Source organism: Equus quagga, chromosome 2, assembly GCF_021613505.1.
Source record: "Equus quagga isolate Etosha38 chromosome 2, UCLA_HA_Equagga_1.0, whole genome shotgun sequence".
NCBI lineage: Eukaryota > Metazoa > Chordata > Mammalia > Perissodactyla > Equidae > Equus > Equus quagga.
Window position 1 is genome coordinate 113,994,606 of NC_060268.1, and position 26,910 is coordinate 114,021,515.

At 37.3% G+C, this 26,910-nt stretch overlaps 1 protein-coding gene across 1 annotated transcript; it reads left to right on the forward strand.

Annotated features, from left to right (window-relative positions):
• ZNF25 (zinc finger protein 25) lies at positions 1–26,805 on the forward strand. The gene is made up of 7 exons (XM_046654048.1): positions 1–123; positions 1,902–2,007; positions 2,115–2,230; positions 21,657–21,783; positions 22,081–22,176; positions 24,465–24,528; positions 25,011–26,805. The coding sequence occupies exons 3-7, from the start codon at positions 2,216–2,218 to the stop codon at positions 26,062–26,064; spliced, it is 1,356 nt and encodes a 451-aa protein (XP_046510004.1). The 5' UTR covers positions 1–123; positions 1,902–2,007; positions 2,115–2,215; the 3' UTR covers positions 26,065–26,805.
• The last annotated feature ends 105 nt before the right edge of the window (positions 26,806–26,910 follow it).

Here is a 26,910-nt window from a genome sequence, read left to right on the forward strand (position 1 = left end):
CGGGCGCCATTGTCTGTCTCGCCCCAGGGGGGAGAGAACTCTGGAGCCTCCAGGTCGGCGCGGGGTTGCAGAGGGCGGGGCCTGGAATCTGCGCTGGCCGGGGCGGCGGCGGAGCCCCTGCAGGTGTGTCAAAGGCCGCTCTGCGGGCGCGAGGCCGGGGGCGGGGGGAAGCCTGGGCTCGGAGGCTGCGCCGAGTCCCAGAACCTTGGAGGCCGCCGCCCCCCTCTGAGCGCCAGACTGGCCTCCAAGGAGGACTGAGGAGGGGGCCTGGCGGGAGGCCGGTGGTCCCCATTCCCGGGCCTCCCCAGAAGCCGTGGCCTCGACCTGCCCAGGACTCCGGGGGTAGCGGGGACGGGCGCGGAGGCAACGGCTTTTGTGACGTGGACGCGGAACCCGCCGCGCTGGCGCGGTCACGGCGAGGGGCCGGCGCGCAAGTCCAGCGCCGGCTGGTAAATGGGCAGGGTTCTCGGTGCGGTTCAAGATGCTCGTCTGTGAAGTAGTAACCTTTGGGGTCGTTTTCTGTATTAAATAGGGCAGTGTGACAAGGACTCAATAAAGGTGAGCTGCTTTTATTATGCGGAGGCATGCTGTTCTTTTCATTATTGGCTCATTTAATCATCTGAAGCATCATAACCATCCTTTGAACCGGTTTTAATCACCTCCATTTTAATAAATGCGAGTGCGAAGGGTGCAGGGAGAGAAACTCAGCATTAGCAGGGGGAATTTAAATTCTCACTTGTTTTACTCCGTAGTTCATGCTGTTTCCCACACTAAAATCCACAGTCTTGGGTGGTATTTAGTACAATAGCTGTCCCTGAGCACCACTGGGACGTAACTGTGGAGTGTGGTCGACCTAATCTTACCAGGTAGTGGTCTGTTTCCAAAAATTCTTGAGGCTTCCTCGGAACTCTTATGTCAAAAAGTTAATTGAGGCCCTTCCTCCTGTCTCGGACCTCTATTCTCAGAGGACTGTTATACATGTAAATTGAAACCTTAAGTTGAGCCCTGAATTTTAAGTTTTACTGGAGAAGCTAGGAATCTTATTCCCACCAGAGGCTAGTTTTTAGAGAGAGGAAATGGGACAGACTTTTTTAAAAGAGGAAAACTGCAATTTTATCCATGCTCCATGTTATGAAAGTGCTATCATAACGCCTCTGGTTGGCTGCTGTATCTGGGCTCATTAATTAGGCATTTTGTAAGCACCAGGCCAGCTGGAAGCGGTTTCTGCAGCATATGGCACCTGGTTACCTTTTGCTACCTACACGAAATCCCTTCTTGGGACTGTGGTGCCAAATTGTTATTTCAGAAGTCAGATTTGTGTCACTGCCAACAGATTAGTTGGCCGTGTCAGAATTCATTAAAGCCTAATTAAATTTTACCCTAGCCCAGCCCAAGGGTGAAGGGGACAGTGAATTCCAGGGTACTGTCTGGATTTGTGGTGCTGGGTGAAGACTTATAGAATCAGCATGGTACATGAAGCGTTCTTCAAAATTATCTAATTCCTCCTCATGTTGAAGATAATAGCTTTGAAAGGAAGGCAGTCCCTGGGTTTGTTAATAGCAGAGGCTAGCATAGAACCAAAGTCTCCAGGTCCACTAGACCATATGTAAGTCAAAACAAGGTTCTTGCAGAAGTGATTTTTGAGAAACTGCAATTTAGTGAGAAGAAATATCTTATTTTTGAAAGCTTTGAAGACTTCCTACCCTTGTGGGGTTTATAATATTAACAGGAAAAATTGTTGTGACATGTAACAAACACTTTCCATATCAATAAATATTTCTCGTCAACATCATTTGTAATGTCAGCATAGGGTTCCATATTTTGGATATGTATTACATACCTTGCTTAACTAATCTGCTATTATTGGATGTTTAAGTTTTCAATTCTTTTGTGTTATTTAGTAAGCGGACACATAATTTTCAAAACAGCCAATAGGAAGGAAATGTTTATATTCACTCAAAAATGTCCCAGGTTCATCAAGATTATATCCGAGTCACCAATGGACAGGTGGGTACTCCTTTATCATGGTCCTTCCTATTCCTTCTCATGGCTCAAAGGGACATTTCCCCAGAGGTTTATCTTTTCCTAACATGTGGTATGGAAATTTCTCACAGGTGATTCCTGAGCTGCAAGCTAAGTTCTCTTAGGCCTTCTGTCTTCCATCTTTCCCTCTTCTGGCTTCATAGTGTCTGTCATTTTTCAAGAGCAGCAGAAAATGAACAAATTCCGGGTAAGTCATTTATTTAGCCTTACTTTGTTTCACTGTGTGTGCGTATTTTCAGTGAGGTTTAGGAAAGAGAGCCCATATATTAAATTAGAAAAGTGGAAATAGTTAAAAATCACCTTCAGGGAAAACACTGTTTGAATAGCACAGCAGTTGCAAAGTGTGGTCTGCAGACCGCTGGGAGCCCCAGGACCTTTACAAGGGGTCTTTGAGGTCGGAACGTAATACTAGGATGCCTGTTGCTTTTGACACTGTTGACATTTGCACTGATGGTGTAAAAGCAATGGTGAATAGATTGCTGCCTGTTTGGCATGAATCAAGACAGTGACACCAATGACGTTATTCCTCTGCAATGTACTCAGTGAAAAACTGCTGCCTTTACTTAAGGATATCCTTGATGAAGCAGTAAAAATTATTAATGTTATTAAATCTTGACCTTTGAATACACATCTTTTTAATATTCAGTATGGCGAAATGGGAAGTTCACAGTACCTTTGCTGCATACTGAAGTTTGATGGTTGGCTGTCTTGAGGAAAAGCACTTGTGCGATTGTTTGATTCGTGAGCTCACCCAGCCACTTTTTTCATTTTCACTTGAAGGAGCAACTGGCAGATGAATTATGATTATTCAGATGGGAATTTAACAAACAGGTTTTCAAAAATGAGTGACATGAGCCTGTCACTTCAGGGAAAAAAACTGTCAATGTTTGTTACCAATGTTAAAAGTTGAGCTTTCAAGTAAAAATTAGAATTTTGGAAAACTTGTATTCTCCACTGTGAAGTTGACAACTTCTAATACTTAAAGAGTTTTCTGATGAGATTGGTGAGGATACTAACAAAGGTGATACATTTTTTAATATTATATTTATTTACATTTTTAAATATTATATAATAAAATAATTTCAACATTTGAGTAATTTTTTTGTTTTTGTTGACTTGCCTTTATTTTTACCAAATGAATAGACATACTTAATTTTAAAAAGCACAATTAGTACTAAAAAGCTTGTAAAAAAATATAGCTACCATTCCACTCCTCCCTTCCCCCAAGGACCACTCCTCAGAGAAAACTACTTTCAACTGTTTTAGCTATTTTTCTATTTACCTACATAATTAGATACAAAATGTTTATAGTGTCATTTCTTATTTATCTATTTTATACATTCTCTATTGACTTCCTACAATGGAAGATCAGGATTTAAGACTCTTACATACACCCGTGCTGTTCCTCTCCTCATCTTTCCAATATAGTTGTATCATAACTTTTGGTTAAATGAATATCCTGTGTTAAACATTATTATGACTACTAAAATTGTTCACAGTTGAGGCATATAGTACACAATAATTCCATTTACTTTATTGTACTTCTTTTTCTCTGGTTAATAATTGTCTTTTCTTTATGTTTGCTTAGTTTTCTGTGAACCAATTGCTCATTCTTCCCCAACGCTCCCGCGGAGCTAGAGATGCTTCTCAATATGTCAAACACAGGTGGTAATCTATCAGTTCCATCTCCCCTCCCTCCCTCATGAGACATCTGTCCTAGCATCACCTGTTACCCTGATTGAGTCTGTACTCATTGTTCTTTAGACCAGCTGCATGGCTGTCCTGTCACAGTTTCTTCTGTTCATAAAGGAATTCTCCTTTCTCTCCTCTGTGTTGAATTCTCTCTTTCCTGGATCCTAAGTCTTCCATTTTGTAGGTTTATTTGCTTGTGTTAGTGAAGCACATCCTGGAGTAGCTTTCTGGAAATACATCTTAGAATTCTTTCATGCCTGAAAATCTTCTTCTTCTCTATTCTTGAATATTAGTTTGGCTGAATGCAGAATTCCTAAATAGAAATAATCTGTAATCAAAATGTTGTGGGCATTGCTCCAGCTTTCACTGTTGCTGCTGGGAAGTCTGATTGTAAATTGATTCCTGATTCTTTGTGAGCAAACTTTTTTTTTTTTTGCCTCTGGGCGTTGTTAGTGTTTTTCTGTTAATCCCTGTTATTCTAGCATTTAAAATGATGTGCCTTATTGATGCACAGTTCTTGTTTTCTATATTGTACTTGGCATTTGGTGAGTTCTTGCACTCTGGAAACTCATTTCCTTAATTTCTGGGAAATGTTCTATTATAACCCTTTTTATAATTTCTTCACCTCCTTTTACCTATTTTTATTTTGAAATTCTTGTTAGTCAGATATTGAATGTTCCAAGCTAATCGTCTAACTTTCTTCTCTTCTTTCTCTGACTTTCTATGTCTTTTTGTTTTCTTTTATGAGACATTTTCTCATATTTATCTTTTTTTAAAAGTAATTTTATTGGGATTATAATGGTTTATAACATTGTGTAATTTAGGGTGTACATTATTATCAATTCCTGAATACACTTCCTTTTGCTCACCCCCAGTAGTCTAATTTTTACCCATCACCATACTTATGTGCCCCTTAGTCCCTTTTGCCCACCCCCTAACCCCTTCCCCTCTGGTAACCACTAATCTGTTCTCTGTATCCATGTATTTGTTATCTTCCACATATGAGTGAAATCATGCAGTATTTGTCTTTCTCTGTCTGGCTTATTTTGCTTAACATCACACCCTCCAGGTCCGTCCATGTTGTTGTAAATGGGACAATTTTTTTTTTTATGCCTGAGTAGTATTCCATTGTATATATACCATATCATCTTTATCCATTCATCTGTAGAAGGTCTCTTGGGTTGTGTCCATATCCTGGCTATTGTGAATTGTCCTGCAATGAACATAGGGTGCATAAATCTCTTGGCATCATTGATTTCAAGTTCTTTGGATAAATACCCAGTAGTGGGATAGGTGGATTGTATGGTATTTCTATTTTTAATTTTTCGAGAAATCTCCATACTGTTCTCCATAGTGGCTGCACCAGTTTGCATTCCCACCAGAAGTGTATGAGTGTTCCCTTTCCTTCACATCCTCTCCAACATTTGTTGTTTTCTGTCTTGGTAATTATAGCCACTCTGACCCGTGTAAGGTGATATATCTCATCGTAGTTTTGATTTGCATTTCCCTAATAATTAGTCATGTTGAGCATCTTTTCATGTGTCTGTTGGCCATCTGTATATCTTCCTTGGAAAAATGTCTGTTCATTTCCTCTGCCCATTTTCTGATCGGGTTGTTTGTTTGTTTTTGTTGAGTTCTATGAGTTCTTGATATATTTTGGAGATCAAGCTTCTTGTCTGATAAATGATTTGCAAATATTTTCTCCCAGTTGTTGGGTTGTCTTTCCATTTTGTTCATGGTTTCCTTTGCTTTGCAGAAGCTTTTTAGTCTGATGTAGTCCCATTTGTTAACTTTTTCTTTTGTTTCCCTTGCCTGAGTAGACATGGTTTTTGAAAAGATGCTGCTAAGAACAATGTCAAAGAGTGTACTGCCTTTATTTTCTTCCAGGAGTTTTATGGGTTCAGGTCTTACATTCAAATCTTTAATCCATTTTGAGTTAATTTTTGTGTATGGTGCAAGATAATGGTCTACTTTCATTCTTTACATGTGGCTGTCCTGTTTTCCCAACGCTATTTATGGAAAAGACTCTCCTTTCTCCATTGTATGTTCTTGGCTCCTTTGTCAAAGGTTAACTATCCGTAGATGTGTGGTTTTATTTCTGGGCTTTCAATTCTGATCCTTTGATCTGTTTGTCTGTTTTGGTGCCCGTACCATGCTGTTTTGATTACTATAGCTTTGTAGTATGTTTTGAAGTCAGGGATTGTGATGCCTCCAGCTTTGTTCTTTTTCCTTAGGACTCCTTTGGCTGTTTGGGGTCTTTTATTGTTCTGTATAAACTTTTGGATTCTTTGTTCTATTTCTGTGAAGAATGTTACTGGTATTCTGATTGGGATTGCATTGAATCGGTAGATTGCTTTGGCTAGTATGGACATTTTAACTATGTTTATTCTTCCGACCCATGAACTTGGAATATCTTTCCATTTCTTTATGTTAATTTCTTTCAATAATGTCTTATAGTTTTCAATGTACAGGTCTTTCACCTCTTTGGTTAAGTTTATTCCTAGGTATTTTATTCTTTTTGTTGTGATTGTAAATGGGATTGTATTCTTGATTTCTCTTTCTGCTAGTTCATTGTTAGTGTATAGGAATGCAACTGATTTTTTTAAATTGATTTTGTACACTGAAACTTTGCTATAGTTGATTATTTCTAATAGTTTTATGGTGGATTCTTTAGGGTCTTCTATATATAGAATCATGTCATTTGCAAATATCGAAAGTTTCACTTCTTCCTTTTCAAATTGGAGTCCTTCTAATTTTTTTTCTTGCCTAATTGCAAGATGATAAAGATTTGTGGGTTGTTGCCTTTTATTATTTTGGAAAATTCTTGTACACGAACTCTTCAAATATTTTCTATGCCCCATTTTCTTTTTCCTTTCTAAAATTCCAATTACACAAATGTTGGACTTATGTACATATTGTCCCAAATGTCTCATATGCTTTATTTAGATTTGGGGTTTTATTTTTGTCCTTTTGTTTGGATATTTCTATTGAACTGACATTTTGCAAGTTCATGGTTTCCTTCCTCTGTCAATTCTATTCATTCATAAGCCCACAAAATTCACTTCTGATATTGTATCTTTTAATTCTAAAAATTCCTGGGTTTTTTTCTTCTTGTTTTTCTTTCTCTGCTAAGATTCCCCACCATTTCATTTATATTGTTTATTTTTTCACTAGGTCATTTAATATTTTTATTATGACTGTAAAGTCCTTATCTGCTAGTCTCATCTAGGTAATCTGTGGGTCTGCTTCAATAGGCTTCTTTCTTCAACATAAATAAAAATTTTCTACTTCTTTGGATGACTCATAATACTTTACTATGTGCTGGACACTATGTGTAAAAGTACAGTCAAGGTTGAAGTAAATTATACCTCCAGAAAAAGCCACATCCCTTCCTCTGTCTGGTTGCTGCGTCAGTCTGATAGTTAGTTGAGCTGACCGTGGGCTGTAGTTACATTCAGTTCACCACTGGCTTCAAATGATTTGAGGGCAAGAGCAAAGCTTTCCCTTCGGCAGGACTTGGGAGCTGAGTACCACCAGCGCTCCACTGATGGGCTTTACAGCCTAGCCACGACCTTTTCTTTTTGGTGACTGAGGAGTTCCTGCCTGCAGAGCTTTCACCACCTGACACGTCTCTCTGTTCCTGTCCTCGTCTCTGCTCCCAGCCTTTGGAGGGTTGTTGCCACGCACTCAGTAAAGGCCTATGGGGAGAAAATGGTGGGTATTAGTGTTTCAGAGCACCCATAGCTGTTATGGAGCTTCCTATTTAGTTCCGGCAGCTGCTCCCCCAACTTATAATAAATTGACCACTTTGAGACATTTGATTGGAAGGAAAAAAAATCCGGCAGATACCAGATTTCTGTTTGGGGACCTCTTGAATATGAAACCCCCACTCAGTCACCAGGTGGTATCAAAAGGCAATTTGGGGTTGACTTGCTTTGTGACTGGGGTTCCTAGGGATTCTAATCACCACACAAGCCCACAAGCAAACATTAAAAGTGTGTTAAAAGTTGGAGAGGTTCCCTCTCTTCCCACTTGCCCCCAGAATGAAAGTAGTTGTGGTTTTCTTTTCTCTTCTGAAGTTTTTCCTTTGTTCATCTTCGGATTCTCAGATTTCTGAAAGATTTTAGAAAATTTATAGTTTTCTAGGTTAGGGACTTGTTCTCATTGTTAGGGTGAGGTCAGCTTCTTTTGCATGGCTGCATTCTATTCAGAACTAGTTTTTAATCCTTATTCTAGAGCTGCTAGCTCTAAGCTGCTTTCTGCTCTGCATGTTTGCCATGGCTATTAAATTTTAAAATGCCCTGAAAATTCTAAGAAGAGGTTAGGTCTCATCCCAATGAATTTTACTTTTTTTCTAGGATCTTGATCTTTCAAATTCTGGTGTCTATGTTAATATTTGATACTTTTGTACAGCTATTTTTAGTGTGTTGTGGGAGTTTTTTGCTTTTATTGACTGACTGATTGATTGATTGATTGATTGCTGGCTGGGAAAGATTCACCTCAAGCTAACGTCTGTTGCCAATCTTCCTCTCTCTTTTTTTTTTCCTCCTCTTCAAATCCCCTGTATATAGTTATATATTCTAGTTGTAAGTCCTTCTAATTCTTCTATGTGAGCCACTGCCACAGCATGGCTACTGACACACGAGTGGTGTGGTTTCACACCCAGGAACTGAACCCAGGTCGCCGAAGCGGAGTACGCTGAACTTCAACCACTAGGCCATCAGGGCTGGCTCTTATTTATTTTTTAATTGTGGCAAAATATATGTAACAAAAATTTACCATTTTAGCCATTTTTAATTGTATAGTTTAGTGGTATTAAGTACATTTACATTGTGGTGCAATCATCACCGCTATCCATCTCCAGAACTTTTTTATCTTACAAAACTGAAACTCGACCCATTAAACAATAACTCCCTACTCTGCCTTCCCCCATTCACTGAGAACCACGATTCTACTTTCTGTCTCTATGAATTTGACTACTCTAGGTACCTTATATAAGTGGAATCATACAGTACTTGTCCTTTTGTCCTTTTTAACTGGCTTATTTCACTCAGCATAATGTCTTCAAGGTTTATCCAATGTTGTAGCATGTGAGAGGACTTCTTTCCCTTTAAAGGCTGAATAATATTCCATTATTTCTATATACCACATTTTTTTTAATACACATTTAATACAATTTCATCCACAAATAGACACTTGGGTTGCTTGCACCTTGTGGTTATTGTGAATAATGCTGCTATGAACATTGGCGTACAAATACCTGTTTGAGTCCTTGCTTTGAATTATTTTGGCTAAATAACTAGGAGTGGAATTGCTGGATCATATGGTAATTCTATGTTACCATACATAGTTACAAAATTATTTTTTTGTGTGATGAAAACTTTTAAGATCTTGTCTTGGGGCTGGCCTGGTGGTACAGTGATTGAGTTCGCGTGTTCCGCTTTGGATGCCCAGGGTTCGCTGGTTCGCATCCCAGGTTAGGACCTACGCACTGCTTGTCAAGCCATGCTGTGGTAGGTGTCCCACATATAAAGTAGAGGAAGATGGACACACAGGTTAGCTCAGGGCCAGTCTTCCTCAGCAAAAAAAGAGGAGGATTGGAGGTAGATGTTAGCTCAGGGCTAATCTTCCTCAAAGGAAAAAAAAAGGATCTTCTCTCTTAGCAACTTTCAAATGTGCAATACAGTATTAGTAACTATAATCACCATGCTGTACATTACATCCCCATAACTTATTTATTTTATAACTGGAAGTTTGTGCCTTTTGACTCCCTTCATCCATTTTGCCCCACCTCCTACCCTCTGCCTCTGGCAGCCACCAATCTATTCTCTGTATCTGTGAGCTTGGTTTTTCTTTTTTTTTTAGATTCCACATGTAAGTGAGATCATATGCTATTTGTCTTTCTCTGTCTGTTTTATTTCACTTAGCAGAATGCCTTCAAGGTCCATCCACCATGGCTAATTTCAAGCTACAACATGATGTCAACCAATTCCTAAAATTTTAACAATTAGCACTTCTGATCTGGTACATACTGGTGCCAGCCACTACTGTAGTTTTCTTTTCTGGTAATGTTTTTGGTTAGGTTTGGTATTAGGATGATGTTTACCTCATGAAATGAAGTGAGAATAGTTCTCTCCTCTTTGTTTTATGGAAGAGATTGCATATAATTGGTATTGTTTCTGCCTTCAATATTTGGTAGAATTTACCAGTGAAAACATCTGGGTCTGGTTCCCTTTGTTAGAAGGTTTTGTTTGGTCGGTTGTTTTAATTGAAGTGAAATTCACATCATATAATATTGACCATTTCAAAGGGCACAATTGGGTGGCCTTTAGTACCTTCACAGTGTTGTGGAACCACCACAACATCTAGTTCCAAAACATTTTCACCATCCCAGAAAAACACCCCACACTCATTAAGCAGTCACTCCAATTCCCTCTCCTCCAGCCCCTGGCTATTCCCAATCTGCTCTCTGTCTCTGTTCATTTACCTATTCTGGATATTTCAGATAAATGGAATCATATAGTATGTGACTTTTTCTGTCTAGCTTCTTTCACTTAGCATAATATTTTCCAAGTTTATCTACCTTGTAGCATGTATCAATACTTCCTTCATTTTTATGGCTAAATAATATTCCATTGTATGTACATACCACAATTTGTTTATCCATTCATCCATTGATGGATATCAGAGTGGTTTTCACTTTTTAGCTATTGTGAATAGTGCTGCTGTGAACTTGCACGTACAAATATTTGAGTACCTATTTTCTATTCTTTTGGGTATATATCTAGAAGTGGAATTGCTAGGTTGTATGGTAATTCTATGTTTAACTTTTTGAGGAAATGCCAAATTTTCCACAGCAGCCGTACCATTTTACATTCCCACCAGCAATGTACAAGGGTTCCAATTTCTCCACGTCCTCCCTATCACCTGTTATTTTCCATTTTTTTAAACACCTTCATAGTGAATATGAAGTGGTGTCACTGGTTTTGATTTGCATTTCCCTAAAGACTAATGATGTTGAACATCTTTTCATGTGGTTTTCTACATTTGTATATATTATTTGGAAAAATGTCTATCCAAGTTCTTTGCCCATTTGCTAACTGGCTTGTTTGTTTTCTTGTTATTGAATTTTAAGTGTATTTTATGTATTCTGGATTGTACACCTTTATCAGATAGATGACTTGCAAATATTATATTCCATTCTGTGTGTTGTCTTGTCCCTATTTTGGTAGTGTCCTGTGACACATAAAAGCTTTACATTTTGATAAAGTCCAATTTATTTTTCTTGTGTTGCTTGTGCTTTTGCTGTCATATCTAGAATTCATTGTCAAATTTAAGGTAGAGAGACTTACCCATATGTTTTCTTCCTAGTTTTATAGTTTAAGCTCTTATTTTAGGTCACTGAGTTTTTGGAATTAATTTTTGTATATGGGGTGAGGTACAGGTCCAGTGTAATTCTTATGCATCTGGATATCCAGTTGTCTCAGTGTCATTTGTTGAAGAAGTTATTCTTTCCCCATTGAATGGTCTTGGCTTCCTTTTTGAAAATCAGGTGGTCGTAGATATATGGGTTTATTTATAGATTCTCAATTCTATCCCATTGGACAATATGTCTCTCTTTATGCCAATACCACTGTTTTGATTACTGTAGCTTTGTAGTAAAATTTGAAATCAGGAAGTGCGAGTTCTCCTGCTTTGTTCTTTTCCAGTTTCGTTTTGGCTATTAGGGACTCCTTGCAATTCCATATGAATTTGAGAATTGGCTTTTCTATTTCTGTGCAAAAGCCATTGGGATTTTGATAGGGATTGCAATGAATCTGTAGATTCCGTTGGTAGTATTGTCACCTGTGCTATATAGTAAGTCTTACAGTCTATGAACACAGAATGTCATTTCTTTTATTTAGGTCTTTATTTCTTTGAGCAGTGTTTTTCAGTTTTCAGTGTACAAATATCACACTTCCTTGAGTAATTTTATTCCCAAGTATTTTATTCTATTTGATGCTACCCTAAATGGAATTGTCTTAATTTCTTTTTCGAATTTTCATTGTTGGTATGTAGTAACACAACTGATTTTTGTGGGTTGATCTTATATTCTGCAACTTGCTGACTTTTTTTTATTAGCTCTATTAGTTTTATGTTGTTGTGGATTTTTTTTGGATATTCTATAGGTAGATTCACGTCACTTGCACATAGAGATAGTTTTATTTTTACCCTTCCAATTCGTATGCCTTTATATGTTCTTCTTGTGTAATTTCTCTGGCTAGAACTTCCAGTACAGTGTGAAATAGAAGTGGCAAAAGCAGACATACTTGTCTTGTTCTTAGTCATAGGGAGAAAGTTTTCAGTCTTTCACTATTGAGTATGTTATTAGCTGGGGGAGGCAGGGGATTAAAAATGCCGTTTCTCATGTTGAGAAAGTTTCCTTCTATTCCTAGTTGACTGAGTGTTTTTATCATGAAGGAGTGTTGAATTTTGTCAATGCTTTTCCTGCATCAATTAAAATGGCCATCTACTTTTTTTCCTTTGCTCTAATAATGTAATTGACTGACTTTTGTATGTCAAACCACCCTTGCATTCCTGGGATAAATCACACCAGGTCATGTTGTATAATCTATTTTTTATTTTTTTGGATTTGATTTGCTAGTAATTTGTTAAGGATTTTTACTTTTATATTCATAAGAGATAGTGGGCTGCAGTTTTCTTATCCTTTGATATTTTGGTCAGGCTTTTGTATCATGGTAATGTTGGCCTCATAAAATGAGTTAGAAAGTGTTCCCACCTCTGCTTTTTTTTTTGTTGGAAGGTGTTTTATTAATGATTCAATCTCTTATTATAGATCTGTTCAGATTTTCTATTTCTTCTTTAGTCACTTTTGGTAGTTTGTGTGTGTCTAAGAATTTTTCCATTTTGTCTAGATTATCTAATTTGCTAGTGTACAATTATTCATAGAATTCTTCTATAAACTTTTTATTTCTGGAAGGTCAGTAGCAATTTCCCCTCTTCCATTGCTGATTTTAATTATTTATGTCTTCTCTCTTTTTTCCTTAGTCATTCTAGCTAAAAGTTTGTCAATTTTTTGGATCTTTTCAAAGAACTAGCTTTTGCTTTTGTTGATCTCTATTGTCTTTCTATTATCTGTTTTATCTCCACTCTAAACTTTTATTATTTCCTCTTTGCTAGCTGTAAGTTTGGTTTATTCTTCTTTTTCTAGTTTCTTAAGGTATAAGGTTAGGTTATAGATTTGAGATCTATCTTCTTTTTTAATGTAGCTATTTACTAGTATAAATTTCCCTCTAAGCACTGCCTTCATTGCATCCCATTAGTTTTGGTATACTTTATTTTTCATTTTCATTGTTTAAGTGTTTTATAAGTTCTCTTGTGGTTTTTCTTTGACCCCTTGGTTAAGAGGGTGTATCATTTCCACATTTTTTGTGAATTTTCCAGTTTTCATTCTGTTCTACCTTCATTCCTTTCTGGTTGGAGAAGATACACTGGATGTTTTCAGTCTTTAAATTTATTAAGATTTGATTTGTGGCATAACATATGTTCTTGGAGAAATGTTCCAGGTGTACTTGAGAAGAAGGTGTATTCTGCTATTGCTGGGTGGCGTGTTCTGTGTGTCGGTTAGATCTCGTTGGTTTATGGTGTTAAGACCTGTATTTCCCTATTGATCTTCTATCTAGATGTTCTATCCATTATTGAAAGTGAGCTGTTGTAGTCTTCAACTATTACTGTAGAACTATGTCTCCTTTCAATTCTGTCATTTTTTATTTTGTATATTTTGGGGCTCTGTTTGCTGAGTTTGTCTATAAATAATATATCTCCTTGATGAATTGTTCCTTTTATCAATATATAATGTCCTTCTTTTTCTCTTGTTTCAATTTTTTTACTTAAGGCCTCTTTTGTTTGATATTAATATAGTCAGCCTAGCTCTCTTTTCATTACTATTTCAATGAAATATTGTTTTCCATCCTTCACTTTCAAGCTTTGTGCGTCTTTGGATCTAAAGTAAGTCTTATATTCAGGTCATATTTTTATTATCCATCCTGCCAATCTCTGCCTTTATCCATTTATATTTAAAGTGATTTCTGATAATGAAGGACTTACTTCTGCAGCTTAGCATTTATTTTCTATATGCCTTATTTTATTTCCCTTAATTCCTCCAAGATTGACTTCTTTTTGTGTTTTTTTTCTAGCGTACCATTTTGATTTACTCATTTCCTTTTCTGTATTTTTTAAAATTATTTTTTAGTGGTTACCCTGGAGATTACAGTTATCCCTAATTTATAACAATTAAGTTTGAATTGCTACCAACTTAGCTTCAGTAGCATACATACACTGCTGATATATAGATCCATTTCTCCCCTCCTTATGTTGTTGTTTTGTACAAATTGTATCTTCTTATGTCGTGTGCCCATTAAATAGATTTATAGTTATGCATTTGTCTTTTAAGTCATATAGGAAATAAAAGTGGTTATAACCCCCAAATACAATAATATAGACTTTTATGTTTACCTATGTAGTTACCTTTACCTGTATTCTTCATATGGCCTTTAATTACTGTCTGTCGTCCTTTCATTTCAGGCTGAAGGACTCCCTTTAAAAGCATTTCTTGTAGGGTAGTTCTACTAGTGACAAACTCCCTCACCTTTTGTGTATCTTGGAGTGTCTTTTAATTTCTCCTGTGTTGTTGAAGGATAGTCTTACTGGATATAGAATTCTTGGTTGACAGTTTTTTTCTTTCAGCACTTTAATATGTCATCATATTGCCTTCTGGCCTCCATGGTTTTTATTGAGAGATCTGCTTTAATCTTATTGAGGATCTTGCTGGTTTTAAAATTCTTTGTTCTCTGGCTTTTGACAGTTTGATTATAATATGTTGGGTTTAGAACTCTCTGAGTTTATCCTTCCTGGAGTTCATTGTGCTTTTTGTATGTATGGATTTATTCTAGCATCCAATTTGGAAAGTTTTGGCCATTATTTCTTCAAACATTATTGCTTTCTCTTTCCCTGTCTCTTCTCCTTCTGAGACTCCAAATTTGCTTCTGGTAGTATGCTTAATGGTGTCCTACAGGTCCATTAGGCTCTCTTCATCTTTTCTTCATTCTTTTTTCTTTCTGCTTCTCAGACTAGATCATTTCAATTGTCTTGTCTTCAGTTTTGTAGATTCTTCTGCCTACTCAAATCTGCTGTTGATCCTTTGCGGTGAATTCCAGTTACTGTACCTTTGAGCTCCATAATTTCTTTTTAGTTCCTTTTTATGACTTTGTCTCTGTTGATAGTCTTCATTTGTTCAAACATTGTTCTCCTGGTTTCCTTTAGTTCTTTGTCGTGGTTTCCTGTAGCTCTTTGAGCATACTTGAGAGTTGATTTAAATTGTTTGTCTAGTAAATCCAATGTCTGGACTATCTCAGGGACGATTCCTGTCAATTTCTTTTTTCCTGTGAATGGGCCATACTTATTTGTTTATTTGGATGCCCTTTAATTTTTTGATAAAATCTGGATATTTTGAATATTATAATGTGGTTACACTGGAAATCAGATTATCCACCTCCCCACGGTTTGCTGCTGTTGCTTGCTGAAGGCTGTTGTTCGTTTGTTTACTTTCCAAACTATTTTTCAAGGACTATGTTCCTTGTCATGTGTGGTCACTGCCATTTCTGTTCTCTTATCTCAGTGGTCAGCCAGTGATCTGACAGAGATTTCCTTTGACTTCTAACCAAAAAGGAAAATACTCATTCAGTATTTGTGGATTAACTCTCAGCTGGGGCACCTCTTCTATACTTAGCCAGGTTGCCTACACTTTCTGCCTTAGCCTTCACCTCTTGCTTGTAAAGAGTCCTAAATTCAGCCAGAGGTGTCCTCTTATGTGTTTTCTGTACATGTGTACAGCCCTGGGCATGCACATTGCTCTCTGGATTCCCTGGTTTATGTTCTGTAGTGCTTCAAAGTCCTTGTTCTCCCTAGTATCTTGCTACTCAGCTTCCTCCTTCCTGGGCATTTGGAGTTGTCTGTTGCTTGCCTGAGATCTCTTGCCTCACATGCCATGGATAGTATACATCTTTAAATGCTTTTAATGGAGCCCTGCTCAGGAAGCCATTCCAGCCCTAGAGGGGCAAAACAAAGGCAACGCTCTGCACTTGTCCTTCAGGAAACCACCAGACGGATCAAAACACACAGCAGTTTTTTGAGAACAAGGCCTGTGTTGTCCTGCCCTGGCACAGCAAGCTGCACTAGGAATGTGGGTTTTGTCTTTATTACCACTGAACTGAGAAGGGGAGGCTGGGTGGGTAAGCAAAATCCCCACAATGCTTTCTTCAAATTTAGCAGCTTCTTTCTTAAGTACCTCACTGGTTGCACCAAGTTTTTGATTAGATTCTAGAGTTCTGAAAAAGTTGATTCTGTCAGTTTTTGCCAGCTTAATGGTTGCCTCAGTGGAGGGACCAATTCTTGAAGCTCTCTACTACACCATTTCTCATGACATCACTATCTTGAAAGGTTTTTAACTGCAAATTCAGTTTATTTAATAGATGTAGGACTATTCAGCTGAGATATTTCTTCCCAAGTGAGTTTTGATAGTTTGTTTCTTTCAAGGAATTGGTCCATTTCATCTGAGTTGTCAAATTGATAGGCATAAAATTGTTCATAGTATTCCCTTATTATCTTTTTAATGTTTGTAAGATTTGTGGTAATTGTCCCCATTTTCATTCCTAATATTGTTAACTTTTGTTTCCTGTTTTCCTGGTCATTCTGCATATAGCTTTATCAATTTTCTTGATCTTTCAGAGAACCAACTTTGATTGTTAATCACTAAACAAAGTGCTTAACTATTATATCCAAATATTTGGCAATTTTCCAGATAACTTTCCATGATTGATGTATAGTTCAAATTGCCTATGGTCAGATAATTTAGTTTGTATGACTTCAGTTATTTTAAGTTTAAGATTTATTTTCTGGCCAGAAAATGGTCTCTCAGTGAGTATTCCATGAAAAGATGTGAGCACTTTGTTAACATACTTATAAGTATTTTGGAAGGGCAATGTGATGATTTACTATACAGGATAGTCTCCCTTTTCACTGTCTCTGTAAGCAATCCATTTTAACTTCCACAGCTTCCTGTTGTGGCCATACCAGAAATAAGTTCTAATTAGTCTCTTAAGTCTGTTAGCTGTTATTTCTGGTTTACCTTGTGCTTTTCTTTCTTGATTTCTGTGAAGTATATTCTACTGCTTTGAAGAATAGGTGCATAGTTTGTATGTTTTTAAAATCTTTATGTTTATGAAAACATGTTTATTTTTCTTTTCTTATCCTTGAATGAAAATTTGGCAGGGCATGGAATTTTAGGTTCAAAACTTCTTCCATTAGAACTTTGTGGGCATTCTTTCTTTGTCTTTTAGCATTTGGTTCTGCATATGAAAAGTCACATGTCACTTTTATTCTTATTCTCTTAGGTATTCTTTTAATTGCTGAAGTGAGACAATATACCATGAGGAAGCAGTACTTGTAACTATAGCCGTGTGTCCCTTAATGACAGGGATATGTTCTGAGAAATGTGTCATTAGGTGATTTTATCATTGTGTGAACATCATAGAGTGTACTTACACAAACCTCAGTGGTGTAGCCTACCACACACCTAGGGTATATGGTGCTGATCTTATGGGACCGCTGTCCTATATGTGGTCCATCATTGGTCAGAATGTCATTATGTGGCACCTGGCTGTATTTCATCAGAAGTGTTGTTTTTAAGAGAATCCATAGGGGAGCCAGCCTGGTGGTGTAGTGGTTAAGTTTGCACACTCCACTTCAGCAGCCTGGGATTTGCAGGTTCAGATCCTGGGCGTGGACCTACACATCGCTCATTAAGCCATGCTGTAGCGGCATCCCACATAAAAAATAGAGGGAGACTGGCACAGATGTTAGTTTAGCAACAGTCTTCCTCAAGCAGAAAGAGGAATATTGGCAACAGATACTAGTTCAGGGCCAATCTTCCTCACACACACATAGAAAATCCATGTGTATTAGAAAAGAATAAAATGTGAGTGTGTAACAATTTTGTGTTTCTCTTTTTGGCTGTACTGTGCCCATATTCAGAGCCCCTATATATATATTTTTTTTGAGGAAGATTAGCCCTCAGCTAACAGCTGCTGCCAATCCTCCTCTTTTTGCTGAGGAACACTGGCCCTGAGCTAACCTGCATGCCCATCTTCCTCTACTTTATATGTGGGAAGCCTGCCACAGCATGGCTTGCCAAGCGGTGCCATGTCCGCACCCAGGATCCGAACCAGCAAACCCTGGGCCGCCAAAGCGGAACATGCAAACTTAACTGCTGTGCCACTGAGCTGGCCCCACCCCTATATTAGTTTTATATTAGCTTTTGCTGAGGATTCTTTTGCTGCTGGATGCTCTTTGTTAAAAAGAAAAAAGCAAGGAATCCTATAAGCTTTGATTAATTTCTGTGCCAAATCAGTTAATCTACTGTCCATGTCAAATTCCAGCCCTTTGACTATCAGCATAGAAGTTGTCCTGAGCTCTCTGTTAGGATGTGTTTCCAAAAGCTGGTTTCTCTTATCTGATCTTATGGTCTAGATCATCTAAAAATTTCTCAAATTATCTTGCTTACTGATTACAGCTTGCACTCTTCTACTGTGCTTTTATTGAGTTATTCTTATGTGGACTTTTTACATTTGAATCTTGAACTATAACTGTCCATTATTGTGAATCTTTTTTTCTTTGGTTTCCTAAACACTCTCTTCCTGGCCTACACTTACATTTAAAGAAGTTTTGTCAGGCTTCATGGTCTTTGCCTAGTTTTTCCTACCATCATCTCATATATTTCTGCTCCCACAGATTCTTTTATTTTTGTATTCTTTGAGAACGCTATTTTTTCATATATATGAAAGTATTATTTGTGGAAATTTACTTACATGTATATCTGCCGAATGGACAGTTCCAGCTATACAGTCTACAGTCACTTCAAGCACAACATGAACAAAATTCAACTCATTGTCTCCTTCTGCTCAACTTACTCTTTTTCTTGTTTTCCCATTTTCTTTTATGGATTTCCTAATTGCCATAGAATAATGTTAGTTGGTAAATTATAGATATTTTCATACACCATAACCTACTCCTACTGTATAGCCAGGAGACAGGAAATGTCAGTTAACATATAAGTTGGGAGATCATTATCAAAAGAGCAGAAGTAGCTTGGAGCTCAGTCCAGAGAAGGAAGTCAGGAGAGAAGAGATGGTGATGTCATAGCTGTAAAGGAACATAAGATTAAGTAGGCACACTGCCAGAAGCAGAGGCTGTCACCCTGATTGGAGAAGGATGGAGAAGAGGTCTGAGACCTGTGGGATCCAAGCGCTGGCACTGAAAATAGAAAAGAAGGGACTTAGGATGTGTGCAGGAATACAGGTGGCAGCTTGGGGCAGGCAATGACTCAGGAAAAGAAGGAATCCCTTGTGTGCTTAGTAGTGAAGCAAATAAGAAAACAAGCAGCTGAAATCAGGTGTCCTAAAAAAAGAATACAGTATCACAGGATTTAAAGACACCATCCCCAGTGGTGCTGTTTTCTTCAAGAATGTGAACATACTATGCCAACAGAAGAGAGGGCTTTTTTTTTCTGCTTTTTCTTCCCCAAATCCCCCCCAGTACATAGTTGTATATTTTAGTTGTGGGTCGCTCCTGTTGTGGCATGTGGGACGCTGCCTCAACGTGGCCCAACCACTGGCACCACGTCCGCACCCAGGATCCGAACCAGTGAAACCCTGGGCCACCAAAGCGGAGCGCATGAAGTTAACCTCTCGGCCACAGGGCCGGCCCCAGAGAGGGATTTCGAACTGAGAACTAGAGTGCCCTTTCACTTGTCCCCACCATAAAATCAACTTTTATCTTCATCTGAGCATGAACAAAAAATTTCCTCAACATCCATACAATACTAATTTAAGAAAGCAGAGAGTGTGAATTAACACTTTTTCAATTGATATAAATACTCCTCCCCCAAACAAACAAAAAGTAGAGGAAAACACAACTCTCCAATATCAAGTAATTTCAGATAGGAAAGAACTTTAAAAATGAGAGATTGAAGACTCACATTAGAAATGGAAAAGCAAGTAAATATAAAATATAGGCAAGTTAACTGAGGAAAGAAATAACAGAACATAAAATCATCTCACATAAAAGATTAAATTACAGTGCACCTAAGGGAGATGAGATATGCATGAAAGTATAATATATGACATACAGGAGAGGAATGGAAAGAGACCATAATGGGGGGAAAAACAAGAATTGTCAAGGATGAGGAAGAGAGTAATAGAAATAGCAGAAAGACAAAGGAAAATCCCTAAATAACAAAAACTAGAGGGGAAGAGAACTAATATTTAAAACTATAATCCAAGGAAACTTCATAAAGAAAAGAACAACTGAGTCTACATATTGAAAAGGCCGTCTGGGTGCCAGAGAGAATTGATCCAGAATGGTAAACACCAAGAGAGAGTCTAATAAACCTACTGGGCTCATTTAAAAGTAAAGAAAAAAAAGTCCTCTGAGTCTCAAGGAAAAAAAGTCTAAGTCACTTGGCAAGGAAAGAAAATAAAATTGTAATTCTTGTTAGCAATATGTAAATATATAAAACAGGAATTGTAGAACAGTGTTTTCAAGAAAAAAGTGTGAAGCAAGAATTTATATCCAGCCAAGATGTTCTTCAGGTGAAAATACTACAGTTCAGTTGGAATATAAATACAGCAGTGATTGAAGGAAATTTCATAGCCTTAAATAGTTCTATCAATAAAAATGAAAGAATGAAAATAATTAGCATTATGACTCTAGCCATTACCAAACCATAAAGACATTGTGGGAGTTATTCTCCCCCTTTCTCCCAGTAGTTATTAATTTCCAATTGATTACAAAGTTATGTTATGCTTCTTTCCCCCATTGCTTCTTCTTTAATGTAAATGTCTACTGCCCACAGATGTCTCTTAATTTTGTAACACTCCATCTTTCTGATCTGCCATTTGCCTCTTCTACTTTAGAGTTTTCTTCTAAATTACTACCCTACTCATGTAACTCTAGCGGTTACATCTGTCTCTTTCGTGGCTTTCCATTATCTGAATTTGCATCTACAAAGTCCAGGGGTGGACATCCCAAAGATGTGTAAGACAGTGCACATAGTGTGAAGTAACAGAATATCTATTCATATTTTTTATATAAATACAAAAAAAGAAATAAAACTTGTCAATTTTTAATAAACACACTAATAGATGTAAGCATATATTAATAAACAGACATCAGTTAAGGTGGTATGCGAAATATATTTTCATGGTCCAAAAGACAGCTTTAGACTTACTTCATGTTCTGTAGCCTGACATGACTATCATCTTCTAACTAATCTTGGTCCTACACCCTCTCCTCATAACATACTGTCTTATTTGTAGTTTCCTAAATGTGCCATTTTTTCACGCATCCATGCCTTTGCCAAATCTGTTTTCTTTATTCCTGAAGTTTACATTAGTCAATTTGACCACCTAATAAAATCTAAGTTGATAATACAAAATGCAAATAACCATCCCCATTTGTGACCATCTTATATCTTGTACATACTTCTGTGATAGCACCTGCTGTGCATGTTGCATCTGAGCATTGACATCTTTGCCTCCCTGTCAGGAAGTAAGCTCCTTAATAACAGGAATAGTTGCTTTCATTCATCTTTGTATCTCCAGCAGAGTTCCAGGCATGGAGTGATATCTCAGTAAATATATATTGAACAAATATTTTATCTATGTATAAAGCAGGGTACAGGGTAGAGTGTATCTTAACTTTCCAGAGTAAATTCTGTAGTTAGCACATTAAGATCTAACTTACACGTCTTTTCAGTGGTACTCTGTTCTGATCACTTCAGTCTGAACTGAAATATGTTGTTACAGGGACCAGTAACATTCAAGGATGTTACTGTGGAATTCACCAAGGAGGAGTGGCAATTACTGGACGCTGCTCAGAGGACCCTGTACAGGGAAGTGATGCAGGAGAACTATGGTCACCTACTCTCAGTGGGTGAGAAAAACTTCCCCATATGTAACTCTTAGTAGTCTGCGTTTCCTTTCCCAGTTGCTGGAACATGTAAGGCCTCTGCAGGGTTGAATTAGCTTTGTTTCAGGGGTCAAAGTTCATGAATTCATTTTGGGTACCAGAAAAAATATTTGTGTCCCCACCCTCTCCATTGAAAGAATCTAAATTTGTCAAGCCTAAATGGGACCTTCATTGCTCTGCTTCTAAAATGTACTTCTTTTTCCTTTAGAACCCCTAAATGACAAGCATTTATATTGTTTTCTTTATCTTTTCTATTAATAGGTTACTGTGTGAATAAGTCAAAAACAATCTTCAAGTTGAAGCAAGGAAAAGAGCCATGGATATTAGAAATAGAATTTCCACGTCGGAACTCCCCTGGTGAGTGAAAATTATGGGGCATGTTATTAGGGAGGTAGTTGGTGCCTTTTGCCTTTTGAAATATTTTTCAGGAATCACTTTTTAAAATACCCCATCCTTTTGGAAATGACTAAGCACACTTGATTTGCATATGTAAGCAACATAAACCACACCTCCAATTTTCATTCTCTCCACCTAAATTCCTCCTTTGCTCAACATTTTTTTATAGATTTACTTCTCTTTCCTATATACTAACCTTGACTTAAACTTTTGTCTTTTTTCTAGAGTGCCCTCTTACACCTGCCATTGAAGGATGCAACTGTAATCTTCAAGTATTTATAAATCTGACTTAGAAATTGTTTTAAATGCCATTTTCCTCTTTTTATTAACAATGAAATGCCTTAGTTATTTTCAGCACCAGTTTTAACTATTCTCTCTTTAAACTCTAAAATCAGATTACAAATCATTATGCTTTTCATCAATTATATTATTTTAGAGTTGATACTTCCTTCTACATGGTGTTTGTCTTTCACACAAAATAGTGATTATCTTTCCTAAAATCTATTGCACCTTATTTGGAGTGTTATAATACTAAGATAAAAAAACAAACAGTAAGATAAGATGATTTCGCTCTGCTTCCTTAAATGCTTTTCATGTATTTTCTAACTTGTACACTTACGTGTTGCTAGGACCAGGAACAATACCTGGTATATATTAGTTGTTTACTAGATATTTGTTGAAAGATTGCGTTTCAGATAACAAGAAACAGACACTCACTATCTTCTGCTCTGTGCCCTTTATAGTAAGTAACTTCTTCAAGGGCACATCCTTTCTTAAGACCAAAGCATTGGTTTTTAGGCTGAGATATCCTAAAATTGACATCTCTAGTATCTTTGTCTTTTTTGTATTCTGGTCCCATATTTTACCATCTTATAGGATAGTTCTACTGATCTAACTCCCTTCCTTCTTAGGGTCAAAAACTAATTCTTAATTTAAATCCTCATAGTAGTTGTGTAGTGCTGCAAACTTATATTGCTACTAGCCTGTCATAGTAAACTTATACCCACTCACTATTACAAAATACACTTAAGAATTAATTTTCTGTCAAGAACTGGTCTGGTCCTTTCTTGCCTACTGCATCTTATTTCTCCTTGTGACCCCCAAACACATGCTAATATTCATTTCATCTGCTCTCTTAAGTGTCTTCCATACATAGGATCTTACTTCATGTGTATCCAAGTTAACCTTGCACAAGTCCCTATCAGATAACTTTTATTTCCCCCAAAATGCCATGAAATTCCAACCCTAAGCCTCTGCTCATAATTTTTCACTTTTTTTCAAACATTTAAAGATGAATTAAATATGAAAGTCAGTAAAGGTTCTAGAATGATGTTGAATAATTAATCTTTAAAGATCATGTAGTAAATTGAAGCAGAGATGTGGGACCTAAGATACGAAAGCAGAATAAGACTAGTGTTGAGTCACGGGTAACACTGCTTTGCAGATGCAGTATTTGGTGGTCAGGATTGACAATCTCTGGTGCTACAACTGGGAATTCATCATGTTGTATGGATGGCTGGCACTCTGCTTTTTTATTAACTTTCCTTTTGGATGTACGTGTTCTTGGGTCTTCTGTCCCAGTGAAAATTAAGCCAACTAGATGGAGAGTGAAAGCCCAAGCTATAGGACTGTTCATCTAAACATGAAAAAATTGATGTTCTGACAGAGTCACTTTAGTGTTGACATCTAGATTGTTGTGTATGGGTAAAGAGGGAATAAAATGGCAGTTTATAGTCTGCTAACTACTAGGAATCCTAACACAGTAAACTAGGTTTGAGCAGATAAAGACCTACCTTTAGCTCCTTCATCCAATTTAATATTTCCCCTGATGTTTCCAGTGAATATAGTTGTCCACTAATTTTTATTATCACCCTACTTACTGTTTATTGTCCTTACTGGGCTCACAGCATTGTCTGTGAGTCCCATATTCCTGTTCAGCAACACTTTAAAGATCTTTTGTTCTTGCTGTCTCTTCTTTGTTTGTTTTTGTTTTAACTTTCTTCTCCAAGTTTTTAAGGTCATATTTGTAAAGTGTCAGAGGTACTTGGGTTTATAATCAGGTTCCTCCTCCTGTCTGCTATTGCAGTTTTTAGTGTTTGTTATGTTTTTTCCTAAACCAATGGGATAAAGGAAATTTGCATTTGAAAGTTCCTTCGTTTGGGGAGATTGGCCTGAAGCCTAAGAATCAACCCTATGATGTAATAATCTGTTAAGATTTATATGGTATTAAATTTTGGATTCCTTTGTAGAAGACCTATGGAATACTCAGGACCTAGGAGCAAGACACCAGGAAAGTCAAGCTGTAAATTCAAGGCAAGTTCAAGAATTCAATTTTAAGACTGGAAGCATTGTAGAAAAGGGTCTTGATGGGGTACTGGAAGTGGGAGAGCACTAGTTAGTAATAAATGTGAGAAAACTAACACTGGAGCAAATTCCAAAGAATATAATCCAGATGGGAAAGCGCATTTTCATGATAGAGGCCTAATTCAGGATCAGGAGCTTCAAACTTCAAAGTAGTCTTTTGATTCTTCTGAATTACACAGTAAGGGAGGCTCTATTACACAAAGTAGAGTTCAGGCAGTTGAGAGACCCTGTGAATATAATGCAAGTGAAAGTTCTTTCTACCAAATGTTAAACCACAATGTATGTCAGAGAACATTCAAAGTGGAGAAACCCTATGAATCTAATGAATATGGGAAAATCTCTAGAAACTGGTTCTCAGAGTTATTTGGAAAATACCCAGAGCAGACCGAAAAAAGCCCTATACATTAATGAATTTGGAAATTTCTCTCTAGGAATGGAGAACTCACAGAACATCAGAAAACTCCTAACAGAGAGAAAACCTACAAATGTAATGAATGTGGAAAGTCCTTCTGCCAGGAGTCTGCCCTCATGGTACATCAGCATACTCATTCAAAGGAGAAACCCAGTGAATGTGGGAAATCCGTCTCTAGGAATGGAGACCTCACAAAACATCAGAAAACTCATACCAGAGAGAAAGCCTACGAATGTAAAGAATGTAAGAAAACTTTCTACCACCTGTCATCTCTTAGTAGACATCTGAGAACTCATGCAGGGGAGAAACCCTATGAATGTAATCAGTGTGAGAAATCCTTCTACCAGAAGCCACACCTCATGGAACATCAGAAAACACACACAGGAGAGAAACCCTACGAATGTACTGAATGTGGGAAGTTCTTCTATGTTAAGGCATACCTCATGGTACATCAGAAAACACACACAGGGGAGAAACCCTTTGAATGTAAGGAATGTGGGAAATCCTTTTCCCAGAAATCACACCTCACAGTACATCAGAGAACACATACAGGGGAGAAACCCTATAAATGTAAGGAATGTGGGAAATTCTTCTCTAGAAATTCCCACCTCAAAACTCATCAGAGAACTCACACAGGAGAGAAACCCTATGAGTGTAAGGAATGTGGGAAATGCTTCTACCAGAAGTCAGCTCTCACAGTACATCAGCGAACTCACACAGGGGAGAAACCCTTTGAATGTAAGAAATGTGGAAAAAACTTTTACTATAAATCAGACCTCACTAAACATGAGAGAAAACACACAGGGGAGAAGCCCTATGAATGTAATGAATGTGGGAAATCCTTCTCTGTGAATTCAGTCCTCAGATTACATCAAAGGACTCATACAGGAGAGAAACCCTATGAATGTAAGGAATGTGGGAAATCTTTCTCTCAGAAGTCACATTTTATCATACATCAGCGAAAACACACAGGGGAGAAACCCTATGAATGTCAGGAGTGTGGGGAAACTTTTATCCAGAGATCAAAGCTCACTGCACATCAGAAGACACACACAAAGGGGAAAACCTTATAAATAGTGTGAATTGGGAAATTCTTCTCTCTGAATTTATCCTTCAGAATAACCAGATAATTCACACAAGACAAAAACCTTATGACTATCATCAATATGGGGAAATTTTAGTTACAATCTTTCTTCACAGAGAGGAAACAGAGAAAAATTCTGTAAATCTATAAGGGAGAAATTTTTACCATATGTCAGACTTTACTAAATATCAGACAACAGAGATGGGAGAAACACCACAAATTGTAAAACATGAGGGAAACCTTTCAGAAGTCATACTTTATAATATAGAAATCACATAGGAGAGAAATAATCCTGTAAGTAAAATGAATGTCAGGAAGTTTTCTGTCAGGGCAGCCATCACTAGACATCCAAAAGCTCACACCAGTGAGAAACTCCTATCAGTATCCTGAGCATTCAGTAATCTTTCTACACCAGCTTGACTCATATTAGAATGCTCAAAGGGGATTAATCAAAGATTGCGACAGATACAGAAGCCTTTATCGTGGAGTGATATTTCAGTGAATGCTGGATCATTGATACTGGGATAGAACCTTTATAGATATTTTAAATATCTGAAAGTTTTTAAACAAAAATTCAAAGAGAATCTTGACTGAGGGAAAGTTATACAGGCACACCTTGGAGATATTGTGGGTTTGGTTCCAGACCACCACAGTAAAGCAAATATCTCAATAAAGTGAGTCACACAAATTTTTTAGTTTCCAGTGCATATAAAAGTTAGTTTATGGTGTACTCTAATCTATTAAGTGTGCAATAGTATTATGTCTTTAAAAAATGTACATACTTTAATTTAAAAATACTTTTTGCTAAAAAAAATGCTAACCATCATCTGAGCCT